At 40.7% G+C, this 26,576-nt stretch overlaps 1 protein-coding gene across 4 annotated transcripts in view; it reads right to left on the reverse strand.

Annotated features, from left to right (window-relative positions):
* Window positions 1-10,947: 10,947 nt before the first annotated feature.
* kcnma1a (potassium large conductance calcium-activated channel, subfamily M, alpha member 1a) overlaps window positions 10,948-26,576 on the reverse strand; it is a 953,094-nt gene continuing 937,465 nt past the window's right edge. For 3 of the 4 annotated variants that reach the window (XM_072282727.1, XM_072282725.1, XM_072282726.1), the window contains one exon: window positions 10,948-12,912. In XM_072282727.1, coding sequence (XP_072138828.1) covers window positions 12,761-12,912 — 152 coding nt within the window. In that variant the 3' untranslated portion in view covers window positions 10,948-12,760. The remainder of the gene's footprint in view (window positions 12,913-26,576) is intronic. The other variant, XM_072282718.1, reaches the window with a different exon arrangement.

Genomic DNA, 26,576 nt, shown 5'->3' on the forward strand with positions numbered 1-26,576 from the left:
CACAGCCTCAGGATAGAGCGGTGTCCATTTAAAACAGAGATGCAGATATATTTCTTTAGCCAGAAGGTAGTGAATTTGTGGAATTTGTGGCCACAGGCAGCTGAGGAGGCCAGGCTTTTGGGTGTATTTAAGGCCGAGATTGATAAGTTCTTGATTGGACATGACATCAAAGGTTATGGGGAGAAGTCCGGGAAATTGAGCTGAGGAGGGGGGAAAAAAAGGATCAACCATGATTGATAGGTAGAGCGGACTCAATGGGCCAAATGGCCTAATTCTGCTCCTATGTCTTATGGTCTTATAATTGGTCATTGTAAATTGTCCTGTGAATAGGTTAGGGTTCAATCGGGATTGTCGGGAGTTGCTGGGTGATGCAGCTCAAAGAGCCGGCAGGGCTTATTCCGAGCTGTCTCCATAAATAAAAATAAAATACATTCCCACTTTTGCTCAGTGAAGCTGTTCAAAATTATGTCAAAGTAACTTAGGTTTAAATTCCATGAAATTATTCATTAAAAGCTTTATCTCGTGTTTTTTTGTAATTTCAAATTATTCATAATTGGACCCGTGCCTGGATTATATCCCTCCATGCCCCTTATCCATGTACTTATTCAAGTACTTATCCAAATTTCTCTGCACTGGCCTCGACTCCATTGCCATTTCTCCATAGTCCCCTATTCCTGCTCTAACACATATTGATCCATCTTCACTTTAATTCCTTCTAATGATCCGGCTTCCACCAGCCACTGAGGCAGAGTGTTCCAGAGATTCACCACCCTATGTGATAAACAAGTTCTGCATACCTCCATTTGAAACAACTGTCTCCTTATCTTGTAGCTATGTCCCCTTGGTCCAGACTTTTCAACTGATGAGAACATCCCAATGTCTACTACCCTGTCGAAAGCACAAGAAAATCTGCTGATCACAAACATGAGAAATTCTGCAAATGCTGGAAATCCAAAACAATACATACAAAACACTGGAGGAACTCAGCAGGTCAGGCAACATCTATGAAAATCAATAAACAGTTGACGTTCAGGCTGAGACCCTTCACTGGGACCTGAAGAGGGATCTTCTTTAGTAGTTTATTATTGACTCCTGTAGCAAGATACAGTGAAAAGTACTGTTTGCATGCCACCCATACATTGGGGTGGTACAAGAAGGAAGGACATTTAACAGGATACACTTACAGTTACAGAGAAAATGCAGTGCAGGTAAATAAATAAAGTGCAAGAGCCAAGACGAGGTAGTTTGGGAGATTATGAGCTAAGCTCTATCGTAAAAACTATGACCATTGTACAGATGAGACATTTTCAATCTGCTTTACAGCCACTTACCAGCACCACCACATGATACACATCTCAACATATCATTTTTCCACATTTGTGTGGTGGTTGGAGAAAAGGGAGGAGACCGTGGTAAAGGAATCATTTTGGGCATTAAATACATTTTTTTATAATGAAACAATTATGGGATCTTGGCATTATTTGTTCAATGACTTGGAATGGTTAGAAACCAGAAAAGAAAGACTTTTTTTGCTCAGATGTCCTTTACAATTAAATGTTGCTGTACGTTCAGGATATTCAGCTCTTCAACGCTATGCTGATACTGCTGCTGCTCTCCATCGGCCTTGACCCATTCTCTTCTGTATAATGGTCCAACCTCCTTTGGCAATGGCAACTCCTTTGGAAGGAACTTGCTAATTGGCTCAACTAAACTTTATGTTGTAAAATTCCATGTACTAATTATCCTTCAGAGTAGCAATTAAAGTTTCCCCACACTTTATTTTTGCTGTGATTATTAGCATAGATCCCCAAACACCAGTAACACACGTTTAGGGAGATACATCTTTATTGAGAGGAAGTGCATTGACGACAAAGATCCCACAGAAGTGATTTTGGCATTTACTACACCAGGTTAGAATTATGCAATACAGATTTGAGCCTTTGCAGCCCACTTCATCCCTGTTGACTGTGATGCCTTTAAACACTCATTCCATTTGGCTGTATTAGGCCTAATCACTCCATGCCATTCCGATCCAAATCCCCATCCCAATTTCTTTCATCCTTATGGTAAGTGCCTCCGCCATTTCCCTTGGCAACCTGCTTCAAATATTCACCACCTTGTAAAATGATCCTTCAAATCTCCTTTAAGTTTCTCAACTCTTACCCTAAGCCAATGACCTCTAGTTTTAGTCTCCCTAGCACTGGGATAAAAACTGTGTCTATCTATCCTCATAATTTTATATATCTCTTTAAGACCATAAGATATAGGAGCAGAATTAGGCCATTTGGCCCAGCAGGTCTGCTCTGCCATTTCTTTGTGGCTGATCCATTTTCCGTCTCAGCTCCAGTCTCCCCATATTCTTTCATGCCCTGACCAATTAAGAGTCTGTCAACTTCTACCTTAAATATATGTAAAGACTTGGCCTCCAGAGCTGCCTGTGGCTACAAATTGCACAGATTCACCAGTCTCTGGCTGATGACCTTCCTCTTCATCTCCATTCTAAAAGAATGCCTCTCTGTTCTGAGACTGTGTCCCCTGGTCTTAGACTCTCTCACCATAGGAAACATCCTCTCTGCATCCATTCTATCAAGGCCTTTCACCATTCAATAAGTTTCAAAGAGATCACCCCCATTCTTCTGAATCCCAATGAATACAGGCCCAGAGCCATCAAACACTCTTCATGTGGCAAGCCTGATTCCAAGATTCAATCCTGGGGTCATTTCCGTGAATCTCCTTTGAATCCTCTCCTGTATCAGCACATCCTTTCTAAAGTAAGGGGCCCAAAACTGCTTACAATGCTCCAAGTGAGGACTTACCAGTACTTTATATTACCTCAACATTACATCCTTGCTTTTATATTTTAGTTTTCTTGAAATGAGTGCCAACATCGCATTTACTTTCCTCACCACTGACTCAACCTGCAAATTAACCTTGCACAACGATCCTCCAGGTACCTTTGTGCTTCAGATTTTTGAATTTTCTCTCCATTTAGAAAATAGTCTATACTTTCATTTCTTCTACCAAAGTGCATGACCATGCACTTCCTGACATTGTATTCCATCTGTCATTTCTTTGCCCATTCTCCTAATCTGTCTAAGTCCTTCTGTAGCCTCTCTATTTCCTCAAAACTACCTGTCCCTCCACCTATCTTCATATTGTTTGTAAACCTTCTAACAAAACCATCAATTCCATCATCCAAGTCATTGACATATAACGTAAAAAGACACGGTCCCACTGTTGAACACCACTAATCACCGGCAGCCAACCAGAAAAGGACCCCTTTATTCTTACTCTTTTCCTCCTGCCAATCATCCACTGTTCTATCCTTTGCAGCAACTTTCCTGTTATAACATAGACTATTAACTTGTCAAGCAGCCACATATGTGACACCTTGTCAAAGTCCTTCTAAAAATCCAAGTACACAACATCCTACTATTTCCCTTTGTCTATCTTGCTTGTAGTATTTCTTCGAAGAATTCCAACAGATTTGTCAGGCAAGATTTTCCCTTGCAGAAACTATGCTGACTATGGCCTATTTTATCATGTGCCTCCAAGTATCCCAAAACCACATCCTTAACAATCTACTCTCACAACTTCCCAACTACTGAGGTCAGACTAACTAGCCTATAATTTCCTTTCTTCTGCTTCTCTCCCTCATTAAATAGTGGAGTGACATTTGCAATTTTCCAGTTCTCCAGTACCATTCCAGAATCTAGGAATTCTTGAAAAATCATTCCTAATGCATCAACAATCCCTTCAACCACCTTTTTCAGGACTCTGGGGTGCACACCATCAGGTTCAGGTGACTTATCTACATTCAGACCTTTCAGTTTCACTAGAACCTTCTCCCTCGTAATGGCAACTTCACACGCTTCTGACCCCTGACATTCTCAAACTTCCACCATACTGCTAGTGTCTTCCCCTGTGAAGAATGAAGCAAAATACTTATTCAGTACATCTGCTGTTTCCTTGTCTCCCATTACTAGCACTCCAGCACCATTTTACAGCGGTCCAATATCCACTCTCGCCTCGCTTTTACACTTTATGTACCTGAAGAAACTTTTGGTATCTGCTTTAATATTATTGGCTAGCTTACTTTTGTATTCCCTCATTTCCTACTTACTTTTTTGGTTGCTTTCTGTTGGTTTTTAAAAGCTTCCCAATCCTCTAATTTTCCACTAATTTGCTCTATTTTATACCTTCTCTTTGGCTTCTCTATTGGCTTTGACTTCTCTTATTAGCCATGGTTGTGTTATCTTGCATTAGAATATTTCTTCCTCTAAGGTCACCCCTCAGTTTCTTCTATTCCAGTCACAATAAAATTTGCCTAATCTCTACATTGGTTTATAGCCCCCCATTCCAGGTCGCATCCCAATCAATCTCCTCTGAACATCTTTCCTTCCAGGATGATCGGGTGGCCATAGGGGTAGTGGAGTTAAGGACTGGAAGAAATGGTGGGGGAATCTGTCTATACCCTTCCTTCTCCTCCCATGTCTAGTCACTTGGTTGAAGTCTGTATGAGTGGAGCCTCCTTTTACCCATCTGGTGGTTAGAATGCTTTATCTTTGTTGTCATACTGACCTCCAAAGAGAGGCTAACAATGATCCACTAAGGCATATGGCATATCCACCATACTTTCATTTCCCAACCTCAAGATTCAGATATGTCAATACATCTTTATCCCTGCTATTTTCCAATGGAATCCTATAATCTCTAAAAGGATTAGGACCAGAACACTCAGACTTTTCAATACACTGGCAGAGTGTTGTTCATTTGTGAAGTCAGCTGATCAGACAGAAGGAATAGTCAGAATTGGTATATTTGTTGAACTGATTGTAACTGCAGTAAATGGAGGACCCAGGATTAATTCTTGTCAATGAGAGGTGGGAAGACATATTTGTGGTACTTGAGGAATAGCGTCCTTATTTTCCTACATCATCTTTGGGCTATTTCTTTGCCATTTTCCCTGTGGGCACTCAATGTCAGATCACAAATTATACAAAATCATAGAGTTATGCAGCACATCCAGGCTGACTGAGATGTCCTTCTAGGCTAGTCTCATTTGCCTGTGTTTTGCCCATGTTCCTCTAGTTCAAGGGGTTCCAACCTGGGGTTCATGGATCTTGATCTGAGCAATAAGATCAACATGCATGAAACAGTGCATCCTAATGCCTTCACCATTGTTTTGGGAGATTTTAACCAGGCCAGTCTGAAAAAATCACTAAGTAATTACTATCAACAGATCACTTGCAGTACCAGAGGAAACAATACACTGGACCATTGTTACACCGCCATCAAGAATGCCTACTGTGTTATTCCACACCCTCACTTTGGGAATTCTGATCACCTGGCTGTACTTCTATTCCCTGAGTATAGGCAGAGACTGAAGACTGCAGAACCAGTAGTGAGGACCAAGAAGGTATGGACAAGGGAAGCACAGAAGTGCTTGTGGGACTGCTTTGAATTGGTGGACTGGACTGTATTCAGGGATTTACCTTCGAACCTGGATGAGTATGGTACAGTTATTACCGATTTCTTTAAAACCTATGTGGATGAGTGTGTTTCTACAAAAGACTTACTGTACATTCCCAAACCAAAAGCCGTGGACGAGCCAGGAGGTATGTTACCTGCTGAAGGCTAGATCTGTGGCGTTCAAGTACGGCAACCCAGGATTGTACCAGAAAGCCAAGTATGATTTGCGGAGGCTATTTCAAGGGTGAAGAGACAATTTTGAATGAGGTTGGAGGCAACGTCGGATGCACAGCAACTCTGGCAGGGTCTGCAAGACATTACTTCCTACAGAGCGCAACCCAATAGCATGAATGGCAGCGATGCTTCACTAGCAGATGAACTCAATGCCTTCTGTGCCCGCTTTGAAAGGGAGAACACAACTACAGCCATGAAGATCCCTTTTGCACCTGATGACCTTGTGATCTCTGTCTCAGAGGCCGATGTTAGGCTGTCTTTAAAGAGAGTGAACACTCGAAAGATGAAGGGTCCAGATGGGGTGCCTGGTAAGGCTCTGAACATCCATGCCAACCAACTAGCAGGAGTGTTCAAGGACATTTTCAACCTTTCACTGCTACGGGTGAAGTTCCCACTTGCTTCAAAAAGGCAACAACTATACCAGCACCTAAGAAGAATAATGTGAGCTGCCTTAATGACTATCACCCGGTAGCACTCACAATGACAGTGATGAAATGTCTTGAGAGGTTGGTCATGACTAGACTGTACTCCTGCCTCAGCAAGGACCTGGACCCATTGCAATTTGCCTATCGCCACAATAGATCAATAGCAGACACAATCTCAGTGGCTCTCCACATGGCTTTAGACCACCTGGACAACACAAACACCCATGTCAGGATGCTGTTCATTGACTATAGCTCAGCATTTAATACCATCATTCCCACAATCCCATTGAGAAGTTGCAGAACCTGAGACTCTGTACCTCCCTCTGCAATTGGATCCTCGACTTTCTAACTGGAAGACCACAATCTGTGCGAATTGATGATAACATCTCCTCCTTGCTGACGATCAACACCGGTGCACCTCAGGGATGTGTGCTTAGCCCACTGCTCTACTCTCTATATGTACATGACTCTGTGGCCAGGCATAGCTCAAATACCATCTATAAAACTGCTGATGATACAACCATTGTTGGTAGAATCTCAGGTAGTGACGAGAGGGCATACAGGAGTGAGATATGCCAACTAGTGGAATGGTGCTGCAGCAACAACCTGGCACTCAACATCAGTAAGATGAAAGAGCTGATTGTCGACTTCAGGAAAGGTAAGATGAAGGAACACATGCCAATCCTCATACAGGGATCAGAAGTGGAGAGAGTGAGCAGCTTCAAGTTCCTGAGTATCAAGATCTCTGAGGATCTAACCTGGTCCCAACATATCAATGTAGTTATAAAGGAAGCAAGACTGTGGCTATTAGGAGTTTGAAAAGATTTGGCATGTCAACAAATACTCTCAAAAACTTCTACAGATGTACCGTGGAGAGCATTCTGACAGGCTGCATCACTGTCTGGTATGGAGGGGCTACTGCACAGGACCAAAAGAAGCTGCAGAACGTTGTAAATCTAGTCAGCTCCATCTTGGGCACTAGCCTACAAAGTACACAGGACATCTTCAGGGAGCAGTGTCTCAGAAAGGCATGTCCATTATTAAGGACTTCCAGCACCCAGGGCATGCCCTTTTCTCACTGTTACCATCAGGGAGGAGATACAGAAGCCTGAGGGCACACACTCAACGATTCAGGAACAGCTTCTTCCCCTCTGCCATCCGATTCCTAAATGGGATTGAACTCTTGGACACTAACTCACTTTTTTTAATGTACACTATTTCAATTTTTTGCACATTTTTTAAACTATTCAGTATACATATACTGTAATTGATTTATTTATTATTATTATGATTATTATTTTTATTTTATCATTTTTTTCCTCTTCTATATTATGTATTGCATTGAATCATGTCACATGCCGGTGATAATAAACCTGATTCTGATTGTGAGTTAATGGTAAGGCTCCATAGCATAAAAAGTTTGGGAATCCCTGCTCTAAACCCTTACTATCGTTTACCTGATCCAGAGTCTTTTAAATGTTGTTATTGTGTCCACCACTTCCTCCGGCAGCTCATTTTACTAACTGTCTATGTGAAAAGGTTATCCCTCAGATCTCTTTTCAATCTTTCTTGCTTACCTTTAACTTTTGCCTTCCAGTTTTGATTGCCTTCCTCTGGGGAAAAAGATTGTGTGCATTCACCCTTTCCATACCCCAAATATGGGAGTTTTGGATGGAAAAGATGCCTGATCTGCAGGTCATTTAATCACAGCTGAAATGTGAGATTCTTAAAGAAGACTCCGTACACACTAATCATTTGATCTGTTATGTGGGAATTGTTGTAAAATTAAACCTGGAGCCTCCGGCAGATGATCTTGGTTTGGTAATGTTGGGTTTGCCTGATTGTTCACTCATCTGCACGGCCCTGAGGTTCGGTGGGGTGGGGGGGGGGGGGGGTGCCGCTGTCGGTGGTGTCTTTAATCTTGCTGTTCATTGACCCACAGTCATTGCACAGCAAGCCCACCTGTGTGGCACTGTCCAATCCACTCTACTCTGGCAAACTGCTGTGCCTGTTATTGGTGTGGTTCCAAACCTGCTCTTGGCCATAAGATGTGACTTCAGCTTTAGTTCAGAAGCAACCACCCATCTTCCTATCAATGTAACAATCAAAAGCATTTCAAAAAGGGTACTTAAATGCCACCACAATTTAAATTATCAATTAAAAACAAATTGTAATAAAAGGCCAGTATTAGTCATGTTGAGATAATCTCATCGTTATAATACTCAGTTCTTGGTCTTCCAAAAGAGCAAGATGTCCATTAAGGGTATGCTGCTGACTGGAACAGTCCAGGCAACAGGAATCCATGTGAAAGGGGCGCACTGAAACTTGGTGCAGCCAATCCAAAGGTTCATTTTGCTACAGATCATGGGCTGAGTTGGGTGAAGAAACCCCTCGAATATGACACAAGTGTTAATGGTGCCAGGGTTCCAAAATCAAATTAATGCTATTTGATGTAATCATCATGAGTGTAAATGTTTTGCCCTGTTGCCTTTTTTGTATATTTTATTAGGAATAAAGTTTCTTTTTGAAATATAAAAATAAGTTCACTAATGTCACATAGGAAGGAAACTCCTCCACCTTTGTATGCTCTGGAAGAATGTGATTCCGGTTTCCCTGTACCAATCTTCTCCAGATTATGACAAGGTTCTGTTCTTGTGAACTGTGGATAGTTTGCAAGTCAGAAATGTGGTCACAAACTGAGTTCCCTCCTGGCAGAAGGTACCTGCAGCCCTGTAGCAACCATGCTGCACAATTCCTCGAAGCTCATTTGCATGTCTGGGCTGTAGAGATGTCAGGCGTTCATTGGCTAGGGAGGACTTGTGATCTGGTTCTCTCTTGCCTTCCGGAAATGGCCAAGCAGGCAACTTGGTTCAAGTGCTAATTAAAGATGGGTATAGTCATAGAGTAATACATCACAGAAACAGTTCCTTTGGCCCCACTTGTCCATGCCAACCGAGCTGGTCTCATTTGCCATCATGTAGCCATCATCTCTCTAAACCTTTCCTATCCATGTACTTAACTAAATATCTTTTCAATATTGTTATTGCACTTGCCTCAACCAGTTTGTCTGACAACCTATTCCATATACATCCCAACTTTTACATGGAGTATTTACCCCTCCTGCCCCCTTTAAATCGTTCACCCAACATCTTAAACCTATGCCCTCCAGTTTTTAGTTTCCTGTTCCAAAGGTGAAAACTATGTGCGTCCACCCTACCTACACCCCTCCCAACTTCATAATCCTCACTGAATCTTCCTCATTCTAAGGAATGAAGAAAGGGGATTGACACCCACAGTGCAAAAATAAGTACAGTAATGTTTTTTCAATAAATGAAATTATAATGAAATGGGTATTATAAAGGCAAGGAAATGGCATGTTTTGTTAGTTCTATCAGAATATCTATTTCCATTAACTTGGAGCATACCTTTAGTTGTTATAAATGTCCATTGCACTGGAGATGTCTGAATATCTGCTCTGTTCCCTGGCTGCGTTTATTTAATGGGGTGAAAATCTATTGAAAATCTTATCCTTTTGAGATTTTCTATATATTTTTTTACTTTGAAGAGTAATTAGATCCTAATCAATCCCAAACAAATTATGTAGAGGATGTGGAAATTTGGTAGAGAGATATAGATAGGTTAAGTGAGTGGGTAAGGGTCTGGCAGATGGAGTACAACATTGGTAAATGCAAAATTATTCACTTTGGAAGGAAAAATAGAAGATTAGATTATTATTTAAATGGTGAAAGACTTGGGACTGCTTGTGCATGGTTTATAGGTGCAACAGGTTATCAAGAAGGCAAATGGAATGTTGGCTGCCTTTGCTAGAGGGAATGAATTTAAGAGCAAGGTGGTTACGCTGCAATTGTCCAAGGCACTGATGAGATCATACCTGCAGTACTCGGTGCAGTTCTGTTTTCCTTACTTAAGGAGAGATATATAGGCTTTGTAGGCAGTGCCGGAAGGTTCACCAGGTTGATTTTGGAGATGAGTGAGTTAGCCTGTGAGGAGAGATTGGGACCGTACTTGCTGGAATTCAGAAGGGTGAGAAGAAATCTTATAGGTTCATGAATTGGATTGTGGTTTTCGAGCTTTGAGTTTTTATATTCAGTGTTTACATCCGTTCTTGTTGCCACTTGTGCAATTTTCTTTGTGGGGAGGGGTTGGGGTTTATGTTCTTGTTGCTGTTTGCACAATTTGTTTTTTTTGCACAAGAGGGAAGTTTGGGGTTTGATATTCTTGTTGCTATCTGCATGATTAGATTTTTGCACATGGGTGGGGGGAAATTGATGTTTTTCTTTGATGGTTTCCTTCGTTTCATGGCTAACTGGAGAAGAAGAATCTCTGAGTTGTATAAGGCATGCATGCTTTGATAATATATGTACCTTGAAGTATACAATGAGGAAATGGATAAATAAGACAGAGGCAGGAAAGTTGTTTCCACTGGTACGTGGGAGTTGAACTAGCAGACATAGCCTCAAGATTTGGGAAAACAGATTTAGGACAGAGTTGAGGCGAAACACCTTTTCCCAGAGAGTCGTGAATCTTTGGAATTTTCTGCCCTTGGAAACAACAGAGGCTACCTCATTAATTCCCTGTATAGCAGGGGAATTAAAGGTTACGGGCAAAAGGCAGGTAGGTGGAGACGAATCCTTGGCCAGATGGTCTAGTCCTGCTCCTTTTTCTATGTTCTCAAGACAATGCAGAATTCTGGGAAAAGGAAAAAATACCATGACTTTCTTAATCCAGTGTTGGTGTCCTGACACTCAATAGAGAAATTGCAAAGAACTCACAACGTTATTTCATTGGACACAAATACAACAATTTTAATTTGAGAAAAGATACAAAATGAAACCATGTACAATATATGTACAAACTCTTTTTGTACAAGACAAAATATTATCACCAGGTATCAGATATGACATTGCCAGGTCAGTCAAGTCTGAGCACCGCCATATTCATCTTCTCTAATTTCCTAGCGAAAGGAAACTCACTTAAAAAAAATGCAAACCAAAAGTAAAAATTAAGGAGGACGCAGGAGCCTTTTCAGTGATTCTCCGTCTGCACAGCAAGACTGTGGGGAGCGCTTGAGCAACAAGAACGACACAGAGTTCAGGAACGAAATTTAAAGAAAGAAAGTTGTGCAAATGCAAAACCTAAAACATGCCAAATAATGATAAAGATGCATATTTTATCGGTAAGAGCAGTAAAGTTAGCTTTTCATTTTTGTTGGGTTTTAATCCACCTAATTCCCAACTTCAGGCAGCATGAAAGAGTCAAACTTGAATGGTAGATGCTGAAGATTAAAACAGGTTAGCAAGCTTTCCTTATTAACAATCCAATTAATAGTATTATATTTTATTCACAATTCTTTCACTCTACTGCCTACAAAATATAACAACAAAGTAATCACAATTCGAAAATCACTCCAGAACAAGGTGTTATCTGGTTGCAGTATGGATGTGTTCAGTGTTGCAGTCACAGAACAGACAGTGAAGCTGAGATATAAATTTACCTAAAGACTGAATCTAAACTTGTGGGATCATCACAGCAAGATGTGGGTACAAAGAGTGAGGGTGCCCAGTGTGTTTCTTTTCCTCTCCCTTTATGTGAGTCTGCAGGAGTCTTTGTCAGCTATCTTCTTGTGATGGCTATCAGCTCTGTGAGGGGGGCAAGGGGTGTGGTGGGCTGTCCCGCTAAGAGTTAAGACACTGAGTTTATCAGGTCAGTAAGAACAGCTTTAGATTATGAACTAGGTTAAGACTCTAGGCAAGCTTACTTCGGTTTGTCAACTGCAATATTGTTTTCTACATCATTGAATTAACATTAATATCTTCTCCTCCCAGAATATACTGCAACATACAATTTATTCTATAATATTAACTAATTTGTGTCTCAAAATTCCCATTTTAAAAGAATTTAAAAACCAAGAAGGTGGTCGATGATTACAGTAAAATAGCACTTGGCTGGTAATATTCTCTTCCACAGGAGACCGTATGCCAAGCCCTTCAGAAGCTTAGCCAAGCAGGGAAAAGTAATTCAGGGATGGAAAACTGAATAATGGGCAGTGCCATATTGTTGAACAATTTGTAAAACAGGACTTGCTCTATGCCCTATCTGAACACAGGACAGATAACAGCTTATATTCTGAAAGCATTCACATGCTAGTCATCAGACCACAATGGAAGCCTCACTGCAGAAGTATACTGGCTTTATTGTTTTGTTTATTGAGGGATTGTGTACATTTAACTAATAATTTGTTTTTTTTTGCAGACTTCATCCTCCGAAGGGAAACAAAATCCGAGACTGGTCACAGAAAGAAAGAAGTTACAAAGTAGGAAACGACAAAATTTTGTATTATAAAATAAAGACCTTCTAATCTTAACTGGCCATAATATTCAGTCTGCATCGATTGTCTTCAAGTTATCAGTGAAACCATTCAATAAAACCTGTGATTCCATGCTGGACAAGCAGATAATGTTCAACAGTAGAGAGCTGCTGCTTCTTGGTGGAGTGACATGTATAATCCTTCGACTGCTGTAACGCCAAGCTCCATGGAGTGTCAAAGCCAGCATCCGGTTAAAGGTGCTTCACTAGGTCTCCCTCTCAGTTTAGAGTTTGTACAGGTATCAACATTCGTCTTCTACCTCTCTTATGGGTGGGATCAAACTGCTGGTGGATTTGTACTGATTGATTTGATTAGCCATGTGACCGCTCAGTGGTTTTATCTGAATGTTCCTGGGGAAGGCGTTGTCAGTTTCATCTGTAAACCATTTCTTTTCTGCAGCGAGAGCGAGGAGTCACAGATGAGTGAGGGAGCAAGGAGGGAAAAGAGAGAGAAACGTTATGGTTAGTCTTGCGGGCTGGGGGAAAAAGGTGTTAACACTGTTACATGTTTGACAGATTGCAAAATTGGAATTCATGAGATGTTCCCTCCTCCACTGTGATCCTGACTGATTAAGTGGTTTAAATTATTCCCTGTGACAGAATGATAAAGTTACAATCTGTTCTGACATGATCCACAGGTTGCCAGCATTCTGCAGTGTCCATCCACATTCATCTTCACGTCAAACAGACATTTTGTTTTTGGTAGCTATAATTCAATGGACCTTTTAAAGTAATCAAAAGACCTGAATTATTGATGGGGTTTTTATGTGGAGGGGTCCCAGTGGACCAGAGTTGGAAAGAGAGAGGAAAAACAGTGCTTTCTTTCAGGCTCGGATGGCAGCCGCCCCTAAACTGGTTCAGTTGCTTTGAAACCCTAGGCTTATGGCACAGAGGTATTGTAAGTGTAAAATAAGATCAAAGCAATAAAAGACTGACTAACTTTTGACGTTACAACACTTGTGAAAACCAATAACATTATGATGTCTTGTTTGATATAGTGAGATTGTTCAGTTTAACAGGCAATTTTTTTTCTTTCTCATTTTATCTTCCACCTTTACAAGCCCTACTACTGTAGACTTGGTGGAACAGGGCAGGCTCAGAAACTTATACTATGCTTAGCTTCCTCACCAGATGCTTACAGTGAGCTTTCATCCCTGCTCTTAGATGGAGTACCTTGCCTTTCTGCAGTGTCCCATTACTGTGATAGATAAGAGGCAAGCTGACTGACTGCTTGAGTGAGGCAAGTTGAAGTGAAAGACCATTCCAGGATTCAAGCACTAGACTTTCTGAATAGTGATTTGATTGTGGATGCAGTATTTTAAGCTCTCCAAGTCTCTCGCCAGTGGAGAATGCTGTGCTGGCAGAATCAGGCCTTTGAGCAGCAGTAAAATCATAATTAAACTAACAAAAATCAAATGCACTGCAGATGATGGAAATCTGAAATAAAAAGACTCAGAAAGTCAGGCAGCATCTGTGGAAAGAAAAACAGAGCTAACGTTTCATCAGAACAGTCTCCTACCTGAAACGTTTACTCTGTCCATTACCTGAATTAAGCAGGAAATAGAAGAACATTGGGTGCAAATATACCCAAAATGCTGGAGGAACTCAACAGGTTAGGCAGCATCTATGGAAAGAAATAAACAGTCGACTTTTCAGGCCAAGACCCTTCATCTCCTGACTGTTGACTCCATATTCCTTTCCATATTTGCTGCCTGACCTGCTGAATTCCTCCATTTTGTGTGTTACTCTGGATTTCCAGCATCTGCAGAATCTCTGGTGTTTATCGGTGCAAGTATGTACTCTGTTGGTCATGATGGAAAGTTGAGATCTTTGGGATGGAATCTTTGACTCACATCCACTCGTTTCCCATTTCATCTCTATGATAATTGACCTTTCATTATAAGACTATTAAATGGTTCCCTACTATGATAAGATCCTCCAATGTACTGGTTGGGCACAGGAGTACATTCAGCCAGAGACTCATTTCACCGAGATGCAACACAGAGCGTCATAGGAAGTCATTCCTGCCTGTGGCCATCAAACTTTACAACTCATCCCTTGGAGGGTCAGACACCCTGAGCCAATAGGCTGGTCCTGGACTTATTTCCTGGCATAATTTACATATTACTATTTAACTATTTATGGTTTTATTACTATTTATTTATGGTGCAACTGTAACGAAAACCAATTTCCCCCGGGATCAATAAAGTATGACTATGACTAAGAGGATCACAATCTTGTCATGGTTTGGAGGCTTGCATGCCTCAATAACCCGGCTATGTTGGCTGGAGTCAGGACTTTGTGCTTTGGTCACCTATGCCAAACAGGTCAAAGAGTTGTCTGTTGGTCCTCCAGGTTCGGGGGTTCAGCTCTAGGCTAACATCCCTAACTGATAAAACAAGATTGTTACCAAAACAGCAACGGTGCCTCTACTTCTGAGTGCAACAATATTCCTGAGTCTCCACCTGGAATTTGCATGACTGACAGTAGTGAAAACCACGCTACTCACATGATGAAGGAAGCCCTGAAACCCGCTAAAGATGAAAGACCTTCATTGGTGCCCTAAACGCCAGCAGTGTGATAGGCAGTAATTAAGTATGATAAGATGGACTCCTGACCTCACAATCTACTTCGTTAACCTGCACTACACTTTCTCTGTAGCTATTAACACTTTTGCTGCATTGTTACCTTGTTCTACTTCAGTGAACTGTTTGATGATTTGTTCTTTATGAAAAGTATGTAAGACATACTTTTTTCACTGTATCTCAGTATATGTGGCAATAATTAAACCAATTACATTTCCAGTACAGCTTGGTAATGAAAGAGATCTGTTCTATTGGGGTACAGTCTCAAATACATTCTTTTTAAAGTGTGTAGTTGTAGGTTTTTTTTTCTAGAGCTAAACTCTTCTCCATGAACGTAGTTTCCCACCAAAATTTTCCTGTAAAACCAGACATCTTTGAAACCTGACATGTGAGTGCAACTCCTTCTAACCAATGTTGGCATTTTCATTTCACGCACCTTATCCATGATCAGACAGTTGAAAGATCATGTTCTACAACTCGGGTAGTGGAATAAGACAATTATTTATAATAAACACAAGATATTCTGCAGCTGCTTGAAATCCAGAGCAGTGCACACAAAATGCTTAAGGACCTTGGCAGGTCAGGCAACATCTATGGTGAGGAATAAACAGTCTGTCTTTTATGAATCTAAATCCTTTCAAAAGTTGCAAAGCCCAGGTATTGACAGCAATGATGTTATTCTTCTGGACTTGCAGCCAGATGCAGCCTGTTCTGTTCCACAGACTGTCAGTGATTGATGTGGATATTGATGTTCAGCCAATAGTCACTGGCAGGTTTCACCAACGGTGTCTCACTTTCACAAATCCTGTGACAGGTGTCGAGCTTTGGGGGAGGTGTGTACAGCCAACTAACACATTTGTCACCAAGGGTCTTTTTCTTTCATAGATTATCGAACATCTGGGAATTGGAATAGGTTAAACATGATAACCTCAGACCATTGAGAAGGAACTGCTGATGTGTTAAAAATGCTAAAAGAAGAAGGTGACTTAGATACAGATTTGAGCAGATTAATGACTAAATGTTACCTTCCCCAAAAATGTATTCTCTCCTACACACACATATTCACACCACATGCACATGCACATACATGTACACACACATACCACATGTATACTTACACACAGATAACATGCACATACATATGTGCCACATGTACATACACACACATACTCACAGGTTCAAGGACAGCTTCTATCCCACTGTTACCAGATTCTTGAATGGACCTCTTGTATGATAAGATGGCCTCTTATACTCACAATCTACCTGGTTATGATCTTGCATATAATCATTGACTTGCACTGCATGTTTTCAGTAGCTATTACACTTGTTCTGCATTGTTATTGTTTTAACTTACTTTAGCTCAGTGTGCTGTGTAATGATTTGATTTGTACAAAACAGCTTTTCACTGTATCTCAGTAAATATGACAAAAAAAACTAACACATACTCTCTCGCACTCGCTCTCTCGCGCACGCACTCGCTCTCTCGCGCACGCACTCGCTCTCGCACACACACGCGCTCTTGCACGCACACTCACTCTCACACTCACTCAAACACACTCAACACACTCAAACACACTCACACTTTCACATACACTCACACTCTCCCTTCTATACATATACACACACACACACACACACACACACACACACACCCACACACACACCTGACAATCTTTGTTAAAAGTTGAGATCACTATGTAAAGAGATTGGGATAAATAAATTGCAAGTTTGGCCTGAAGTGAGTGAGTGTGTTACTGGACTGCAGGGCAGAGTACAGGTGGTGAACAGCAGTTAGGGTTGAGGAGTGGTGTAAGGAAAAAAGCAGACTAATGTAATATTAGGGCACAAAGTTGTTTCCAACTATATCTGGTCATTGGCCCTCACACCTCTGGGTAACAGGTGAGACTTCAAACTTGTTTGAAGATAGTTTTGGTTATTATTATTGTTTGGTAAAATTGCTGATTTTAAAACATAGACAACTTCTGGTTTCTGCAATAAGCTAAACTGGTAAAGACCTGTACATTCAAGGTTTTGCTTACCACCACTGAATCATATTATTGACTGGAATATGGAATGAAGTTCCACAAATAAGAATATTCGGTCAATAGTCCACACATTTTTGGGAGCCTGTATTTTAGAAACAAAATCTATGATTGACATCATAAAAGAGTATTAAAATTCCTGATTTTTAAGCAGGCCATCATTACAGTAGACTGAAAAATTCAAGGGCTGCTTTTATTGTATTGGGCTGTGATATCAGAGAATGAGACGGAGAAGCTTGGCTCCAACTGCAAGTGATGAAGAGTTGCTGGTACAAAGAAATGCTCCCTGAAGCTGAATAGTTCTGTGTTTGTAACTATGCGTAAATATTTTCCAAAGATCCTAAGCTGCACAGCAGGAAGCAAAGAATTCAAAGAATGTTTTGGGATGCTCATTTTATCAATCTTACTCTAGATTAATAAACTCTGATCAATAAAAAGAAGCTTACAACAGGATAAAGAGTTTAGGATGTAAAGTATTGCTAGCAAATCCTCTTCAATACATGTCTTGTACATGATTCACGGCATCCGGCCAGTGCTCTGATCAAAGTTAGGAGTCTTTGCCAATTAAGAGCTGTAGAGTCATAGAGCACAGCAGCATATGAAAAGGCTCTTCAGTCCAAATGGACTGTGGCGAACTGTTATCCTGCCTAATCCCATGACTTGCACCTGGACCATAACTATCCATGCCCTTCCAATCCATGTAGTTATCGAAACTTATCTTAAATATTGCAATCAAACCCACATCCATACTCACGCCACTCTCTGAGTGAAAACGTTGCCTCTCAGTTTTCCTCAAATAATTCACCTTTTGCCCTTAGCCCATGACCTCTAGTTGTAGTCTCACCTGACCTCAATGGTAAAAGCCTGCTTGCAATTACCCTATCTATACACCTCATAATTTTGGATAACTTTATCAAATCTACTCTCACTCTCCTACACCAGAGAAAAAAAGTCCTAACGTATTCAACCTTTCCTTAGAACTCAGGTCCTCCAATCCTGGCAACACCTTTGTTCTTTTGAGGTGAAAGTCTAGTAAGAGTCCACTACTCTTCTAGAGTGGGTGGTGAGCAGTTCAGTTATAAACATCCTTCATACCCGACATGCATAGAAGGAACCAGGCATATTTTGGGCAGAACTTCTTCTTAGCATGACTGGAAGGTAGCCTCCATTCTTTGGGTGCCAAGTGTTCTGTAGTCAACAGAATCAGTGTTTCCAAAACTAAAATGAGTGGTTGGCAGCAAGTAGGTAGTTGAAGGCAGTTGGCCAAACATCTACTAATTGCAAAAGTACTCAAATCAATTGTTAAGAAGATAAGAAGAAAGTGGGAAGGCCATAATCTGATCAAATAGAATCAACATGGCTTCACAAATGTGTTAGAATTCTTTGAGAAAGCTTCAAGTCAAGTAGATAAAGGGGGACCAGTAGACACAATGTATCTGGGCTTCCAAAAACCTCTCAACACATAAGTTTTCTTTGCTACAAGTCAGTGACCATCTGATCAGATAATCCAGCACCCTGAGATCAAGGATCAGCTAACCAGATGGAAATTGGGATAAAGGGGTAATTTTCAGATTAACAACCTTCAACTGATAAGAAACTGCAGAGTCAGTGCAGAGACTACTACTGTTTGTGATCTGAAGGTGGGATAGAAAGATATTGGCAGTTTCAATCAATGGATAAAGAGTTGGCAATTGGAGTATAATGTGGGAAAATATGAAAGAGATCATATTAATTATTATTACTACCTGTCTTTGTATTTGCACATTTTGTTTTTTGCACATTGTTTGTTGTCAGTTTGTGTGTGTAGCTTTTCATTCATTCTATTTCTTTGTATTTATTGTGTTTTATTTTGTAATTCTTTGTTTTGCTGTGAATATCTGCAAAAAAATGAATCCCAATGTAGTATTCGGTGATATATACATACTTTGATAATAAATTTACTTTGCACTTAGCGATCACTTTTGAAAGCAAACCAGTGAAATATTATTTAAATGGAGAGAAACTGCAGAAGCTGAAGGATTTGGGGTTATATGTGATTCACAGGAAGCAAGCCAACACCTTTATATTTTATTTCAGATTTTTGGTTTCTACAGTTATTTGGGTCAGTACTCATTTGGAAAGTTTTGGATACAAATCTAGCAGTTAGCACAATGCTACTATAGCTTGAAATATTGGAGTTTTGAGTTCAATTCTGGCACCATCTCTAAAGAGTTTGTACATTCTCCCTGTGACCAAATGGGTTTCCTCTCAGTGCTCTGGTTTCCTCCCACAGTCCAAACTTGTACTGGTTAGTAGGTTAATTGGTGATTGTAAATTATCCTGGGATTGGCCAGTATTAAGTAGGTATTGGGCACGTGGCCAAGTGGTTAAGGTGTTCATCTAGTGATCTCAAGGTCGCTAGTTCGAGCCTCAGCTGTGGCAGCGTGTTTGTGTCCTTGAACAAGGCACTTAACCACACATTGCTCTAGTGTCTGTGCGAGGAGTAGCGCCCCACACAGACTTCCAATCTGCGCCTTGTAAGGCATGAAAAATGCCCGACGCGTGGTCTGAGTCGACGTTCCCTCCCTCCCCCTAAGTAGGTGGGTTGCTGGGCTGTACGTTCATTGGGCTGGAAGGGCCTTTTCCACGCTGTACCTCTAAGTATGTAAATAAATAAATTAAAAGATACAACTAATTTAAAAGGCTAATGGGAAGTGACTTTATTTCAAGTGGGTCAGAATATAAATATAGTGAAAGACTTCCTACAACTGTATAAAGAATTAGTGAGGACACATCAGGAATACTGTAAAGAGTTTCAGGGTTACAAAGCATAGAATCAGGCCCTTCAGCCCATTGAGTCTATGTCAACTATCAAAATTCCTATTATATCAGTTTTGCTTCAACCACATTTTTTGTTCTCCAGAGATTCTCTTCAACTATTCCCATATGCTACTGCTCTCTACATGTCAGTCAAATTTGCAAAGATCAGTTAACATATCAACATGCACATCATTTAATGAAAAATATATTGTCATTGAAGGCAGTTCAGAGAAAGGTATGGGGATTGGAGGAATTGTTTACTGTGAAAGGATGAACAAGTTGTGTTTCTACTCATTGCAGATTAGAAAAATCAGAGGTAATTTTTTTTTGAAACATGAACTTCTTAGAAAATTTGAGGGGGTAAATGCTGGGAGAATGTTTCTTGATGTGAGAGCCTAGGACCATAGCAGATGGTTTAAGAATAAAGGGATCCCTAATTATTTTGTGTTGGGCACATGGCCAAGTGGTTAAGGGGTTTGTCTAGTGATATGAAGGTCACTAGTTCGAGCCTCAGCTGTGGCAGCGTGTTTGTGTCCTTGAGCAAGGCACTTAACCACACATTGCTCTAGTGTCTGTGTGAGGAGTGGCGCCCCACACAGACTTCCAATCTGTGCCTTGTAAGGCATGAAAAAATGCCGGACACAGGCCTCTCATGGTCTGAGTCAACGTCTCCTCCCCCCCAATTAAGATTAAGGTGAGGAAGAGTGTCTTCCTTCAAAAGTTTGTTCTGATTCTTTGCCCAAGAATGCTGAATCCATGAATATAGCTAAAGATAATAAACTCCTTCTCTATAAAGAAATAAGAGGGGAGCATGGGAAAATGGCACTGAGGAAATTTGGATCAGCCTTGAAATAGAGGTGGAGCAGGCTGTAGGGATTGAATGGCCAACTCCTGTTCTTTTTTTCATTCAGAGCATGTGGGCTTTGCAAGTGGACTGAGCCAGCATTTAACTACTTATTCCTAATTGCCTTTGAGAAGGCGGTGTGAGTTGCCTCTTTAACCATCAAGCTTAGGAGCAGCAGTAGACCATATGGTCCATTGAGCCTGGTTTAGCATTCAATCATGGCAATTTCTTTTCCCTCTCAATCCCATTCTCCTGCATTCTTTTGATACCTTACTAATCAACAACCTATTAACCTCTCCTTTAAAATTACCCAGTGACGTGGCTTCCACAGCTATCTGTGGCAATGAAATCCACAGATTCACCACGCTCTGGCTAAAGAAGTTCCTTCCCATCTCTGTAAACCACTGCTGTCCTTGAGGCATGAGTGTACCCACAATGCGGTTAGGGAAGGAGTTTGAAGATCTTGATCCTTTGACAGTGAAGGAATGTTGACATATTTCCAAGGAAGAGTGGTGTGTGACTAGGAGAGCATCTCCCAAGTGGTGGCATTTCCATAGTTTTGCTGCCCTTGTCCTTTTAGTGGGCAGAAGTAGTGCATTTGGAAGGTGTTGTCACAGAAGCCTAGGTGAGGAGTTGCAGTACATCCTTGTATAAACTGCTGCTATTGTGAATCAATGGTGGCATGAGTGGATGCCTATGCATAGTGCTTATCAAGTGAGCTGCTATGTTCATACTTATCCAGGCAGGGGGAGAGTATGCCATCACACTCCTGACTGTCAAGGGTGGAGTTTGGAGAGTAAAGAGATGAGTTACTTGTCAGAAGATTCTGAGCATCAGGCCTGCTCTTGTATCCGCATTGTTCAGTTGAACTTCATGACTGTTGTTGAAGCTGGCCTCAACCAGGCAAATGGAAAACATTCCCTCTCTTTCCTGACTTGAGCCTTATAGACAGTGGACAGCCTTTTTAGGGAATTACTTGCTTCTGGATTCTTAGTTGCTAAGTTGCTTTTGTTGCCACATTATGTATATGGCTATCCAAGTACATTTGCTGGTCAGTCGTAACCCCAGTATATTGATAGTAGGATCTTCAGTGGTGGTAATGCCATTGAATATCAAGGAGTGATCTTCTCTTGTTGGACATTGTCATTAGAGTTATAGAGTATCACAACACAAAAGAAGGCCCTTTGGCCCAACTGTTCCATGCCGGCCACATCAACCTGCCTACTAGTCCCAGTTTCCTACATTCAGCCCATAACCCTGCAAGCTCTTCCCTTCCACATACTCATTCAAATCCCTCTTGAATGTTGGACCAACCTGATATTTCTTAAGATGTGAACCAAAAGCTAGAAATGAAATCATATTTTTTTAATATCAAAAATCCTCTTCATGGAGCATGTAGACCCAGGCAAGGTGGATGAGGCACGTTTTATCTCAAGGAAATTTTAACTCTGTTCATTTTTACACAGATGCTGCCTGACCTGCTGAGTTTTTACAACATTTCATGCTTTCATTTAAGATTGCCTGCATCTGCAGCATGCTTTTTAAAATTTTCTAAGGAGAGATAGGGATGAGCAGCAGTTGTTACACAGAGGCAGAACTGTGTCATGTTATCCCATATGGCTGATGGTAGTCAGTGGATGAAAGCTAATGAGATTGGTTTGTAGAGAGTTCCATTAGCATCAAATTTCTGTGTGTGTGTGGTGGTTTTGCATTTCACCAGAGCCTCAGTTACAACACAAAAAAAAAACAAGCCAACTTTCAGGCCTCAGTAATCAAGCAGAAAATTATAAGCAGATCAAAGAATCCCACTGGGCTCTTAAATAACCTGAAGTTTAATAATTTTATAGCCAATCATCTAATGTTTTCATTTCCTCGAACCATAGCTTTCACACAAGATGATAAAGTAGCAACTGGCAGGAAACAATTTAAGAGTGGGATTTTTTTTTACCATAAACAGCTTTGACAGCAACAATCTCATGGCATTACTTTCTATCAATGCAGGGAACTATCTGGACATGTTTATAATTCCTTTCATTTTACCAAGTGCTTTGAATGTTTGAAATAATGGTTCCTATTCTGCAGAATATCTACATTTATGTATGTTTTCAGAAAGCTCTCCTAACTGGTTAACTTTATACTTTTTTGTGTAATAAAATTTTGTGTAAAATTCATTATTTAAAGTTTTCCTGATGACACAGGCAGACAGTACCTTTTCTGATAGATTAGGAATTCTTGAGATTTAACTTTCCATCTATTTACATGTAATTGTTCAGTGAATTTTTCAGCAATTACGATACAGTTGTTTCTGCATTTTTCTCGAATTTTCTTTATTTTCTGTAGCAGGTGTCACGCCACTTGAAAATGGCTATTTTATAGGATACTTGTGTTATCTCTAGTCTGAGTATGAGACAAGCACAACTGCTTTTTCCTTTGCCTTTCTTATTTGTTTTATGCTCTTGTTATATTTAATACAATTGCTAGCAATAAGTTTTCTGCCTCATTCGCAATATGTTTAATGCCTCATTCTTGACTTCCGAAGAGCCTTTGGATCACAAAAGCATCAGGATAGAAACAGGTAGATGGCACCTATTTCTCTGCATCGTTAAACGTATATTCATGTTTGTGGATTCAAGGAGTGCTGTGTTGTTAATAGGGTTCCTCTTCCATTTAAGGTACTACAACAAAAGGGTAGAGGGTGCCACAGACTGGCTGAAAGCACGTGTTTAAGATAACATAATTTTTCAGACAATAATTCATCTTCAGGTCAAATGGGAGGAGCTTTAATTCCTCATATATTGTTTATAGTTAACTCACAACATCAGTAATACCATCCATTGAGGGAGAAATAAATAGCTCTTTCCTGCACCTTATATCACCTTTTGGATGATTTGTTTCATGGTTTATGTGTCCTGTTACAAGTAGAATGACAGAGGTTTTTAAGTTCAATACTACAATGAGCTTATTTAATATTACGTCTATTAGATAGGTTAATTGTTATCTCTAGTCTCAGCATGAGATGACCGTGACTCAAGTTCATGGTGGAGGACGCTCACTGCTTGCTTCCAGGACCTGGGAGATGAACAAATTGACTGAATTTCCTGCTGTTCCCTGAGTGATATTGTCTGGAGTAGCTGAAAGCACGATTGGATGAACTGCAGTAGGAATTATTTTTTAATTCGAGGAAGTTAATGGTCAAAACCTAAAGCAGAAAAGAGGTGGACAAAGTCCAAGCCAAGTGTGATAACAACTAAATTAAGGCAGGCTTCAATTTTATAGCCCAGTAATTGTAGAATACTGAGCAAGGTGAAATTCCATAGGCCTAGGAAAAGGGGAAGTACAACGAGATCTAGGTGTCTTTGTTCATCAGTCACCGAAAGTAAGCATGCAGGTACAGCAGGCAGTGAAGAAAGCTAATGGCATGTTGGCCTTCATAACAAGGGGAGTTGAGTATATGAGCAAAGAGGGCCCACTGCAGTTGTACAGGGCCCTGGTGAGACCACGCCTGGAGTATTGTGTACAGTTTTGGTCTCCAAATTTGAGGAAGGACATTCTTGCTATTGAGGGGGTGCAGCGGAGGTTCACAAGGTTAATTCCTGAGATGGCGGGAATGTCATATGTTGAAAGATTGGAGCGACTGGGCTTGTATACAATGGAATTTAGAAGGATGAGAGGGGATCTGATTGAAACATATATGATTATTAAGGGATTGGACATGCTAGAGGCAGGAAATGTGTTCCCAATGTTGGGCAAGTCCAGAACCGGAGGCCACAGTTTGAGAATAAGGGGTAGGCCATTTAGAACGGAGCTAAGGAAAAACTTTTTCACCCAGAGGGTTGTGGATCTGTGGAATGATCTGCCCCAGAAGGTAGTGGAGGCCAATCCTCTGGACGCTTTCAAGAAAGAGTTAGATAGAGCTCTTAATGATGGCGGAGTCAGGGGATATGGGGAGAAGGCAGGAACAGGGTACTGATTATGGATGATCAGCCAGGATCACAGTGAATAGCGGTGCTGGCTTGAAGGGCCGAATGGCCTACTACTGCACCTATTGTCTATTGCCTAATATGTATTGCGTTAATGTAAGATGTACAATTGGCCAGTGGTAAAGTGGCATCCGCACTGGACTGCCAGGCGAGTGGTCCCAAGTTCGGATCTGGCCAGCTCCTTGCACACTCTCCATCCATGGTGGTCTTAGTGTTCAGCTAGCAAATTGACCTCATAAAAAACAGAGCAATGCTAAAGAAACAGCAAGATTGCTGCCTGATGTGCCACAAGTGTGGAGAGGAACAACAAACAAGATGTACAACGAAATCTTCTTTGCTACAGAGCAAGACTGCAGATCAGATAGCATGTAGGACAGGATATTTAGAAGATAAGAGAAAATAGAAAGGTAGCAATGCTGAAATTTAGAAAATAAGAGGATGAATAGGACAGGCAAGGAAGATTATATCTGGAGAAGTTTTCTCAGCTGGTGAATATTTTCATCTTTCTTGTCCAGGAATGCAGAGAAGTATCTGGAAATTAATGGGAAATTTTTAAACATTTCATGGGTATGTATTTTGCAGACCATGTGTGAACTGTTGATGGAAAAGACTGGAAAAGGACTTGGCCATTTAGCCTTAATATATGGCTCACCCTTCAGTCGGCATTGGACTGAGCCTCTGCTTCAAGTCCAGTCTTTTCTCTCTCAATAATAAAGCCTCTTGTTCAAAAAGATGTGACTTAAGGTAGCTGTGCTCAGAACAAAAAAGATATTTGATGAATAATCAAGGAAAGTACTTGCAGCATTGAATGGGTGCAGGAAGCAGAGAAGGTATCCTCTGTGAATGTGCAATATGAAGGAATGTCACAACATCAGTAAAAGGAAACTATAGTTCAGTTAGGATTCCATTAATGCAACAGTTATCGAGCTGATAATGGAAAGAAGACTTTGAGTATGACCCATAAGCTGCAGCCACATAATTGTTATTCGAAAGGAAAGTACTGAAGGTAATTCCTTGAAATGTCTATATGAGTAGAGTCAGCTTTAAAGTTGAGAGCTGAAATGCTGTCCATTGTTTTGGGTTTGAGGTCAATGAAAAATGTAGCACGAGAGCAGATTTTAAGCAATATTACCTCGAACAACCGATGAGCAACAAATGGAAGGTAATCAAAAGCAAGGAATTGTACATTGAGTTAGATGAGAAGTTCCAAATAGATGAATTGTTTTAGTATCAACTGCACTTTCCACAACTATACGAAGTTCAAACCATTATAGATCAGGCTAGAAGTTGGGAAGAAGGTTAAACAAATTTTCTTTGGAGTGGAATATGGCACCAAATTCTGAAGAAAGGAGGTGAGACAACAGAAGAGCTCAGTGGCACTGGAATTGGGAGAATAGAGAAGCTGATGCTGTCTAAGTTACATGCCATCTTGGTCAATGTCTCCCATCCACTACATAATGTACTGGTTGGGCACAGGAGTACATTCAGCCAGAGACTCATTCCTCTGAGATGCAGCACAGAGCGTCATAGGAAGTCATTCCTGCCTGTGGCCATCAAACTTTACAACTCCTCCCTTGGAGGGTCAGACACCCTGAGCCGATAGGCTGGTCCTGGACTTATTTCATAATTTACTGGCATAATTTACATATTACTATTTAACTATTTATGGTTCTATTACTATTTATTATTTATGGTGCAACTGTAACAAAAACCAATTTCCCCGGGGATCAATAAAGTATGACTATGACTGAGCACCAGAGATGGTTTTGGATTTGTTCTGTTGGAGCAGAAGTAGGAATAGAGAACGT

The sequence above is a fragment of the Mobula birostris genome, chromosome 18 (genome assembly GCF_030028105.1).
Source record: "Mobula birostris isolate sMobBir1 chromosome 18, sMobBir1.hap1, whole genome shotgun sequence".
Classification (NCBI taxonomy): Eukaryota; Metazoa; Chordata; class Chondrichthyes; order Myliobatiformes; family Myliobatidae; genus Mobula; species Mobula birostris.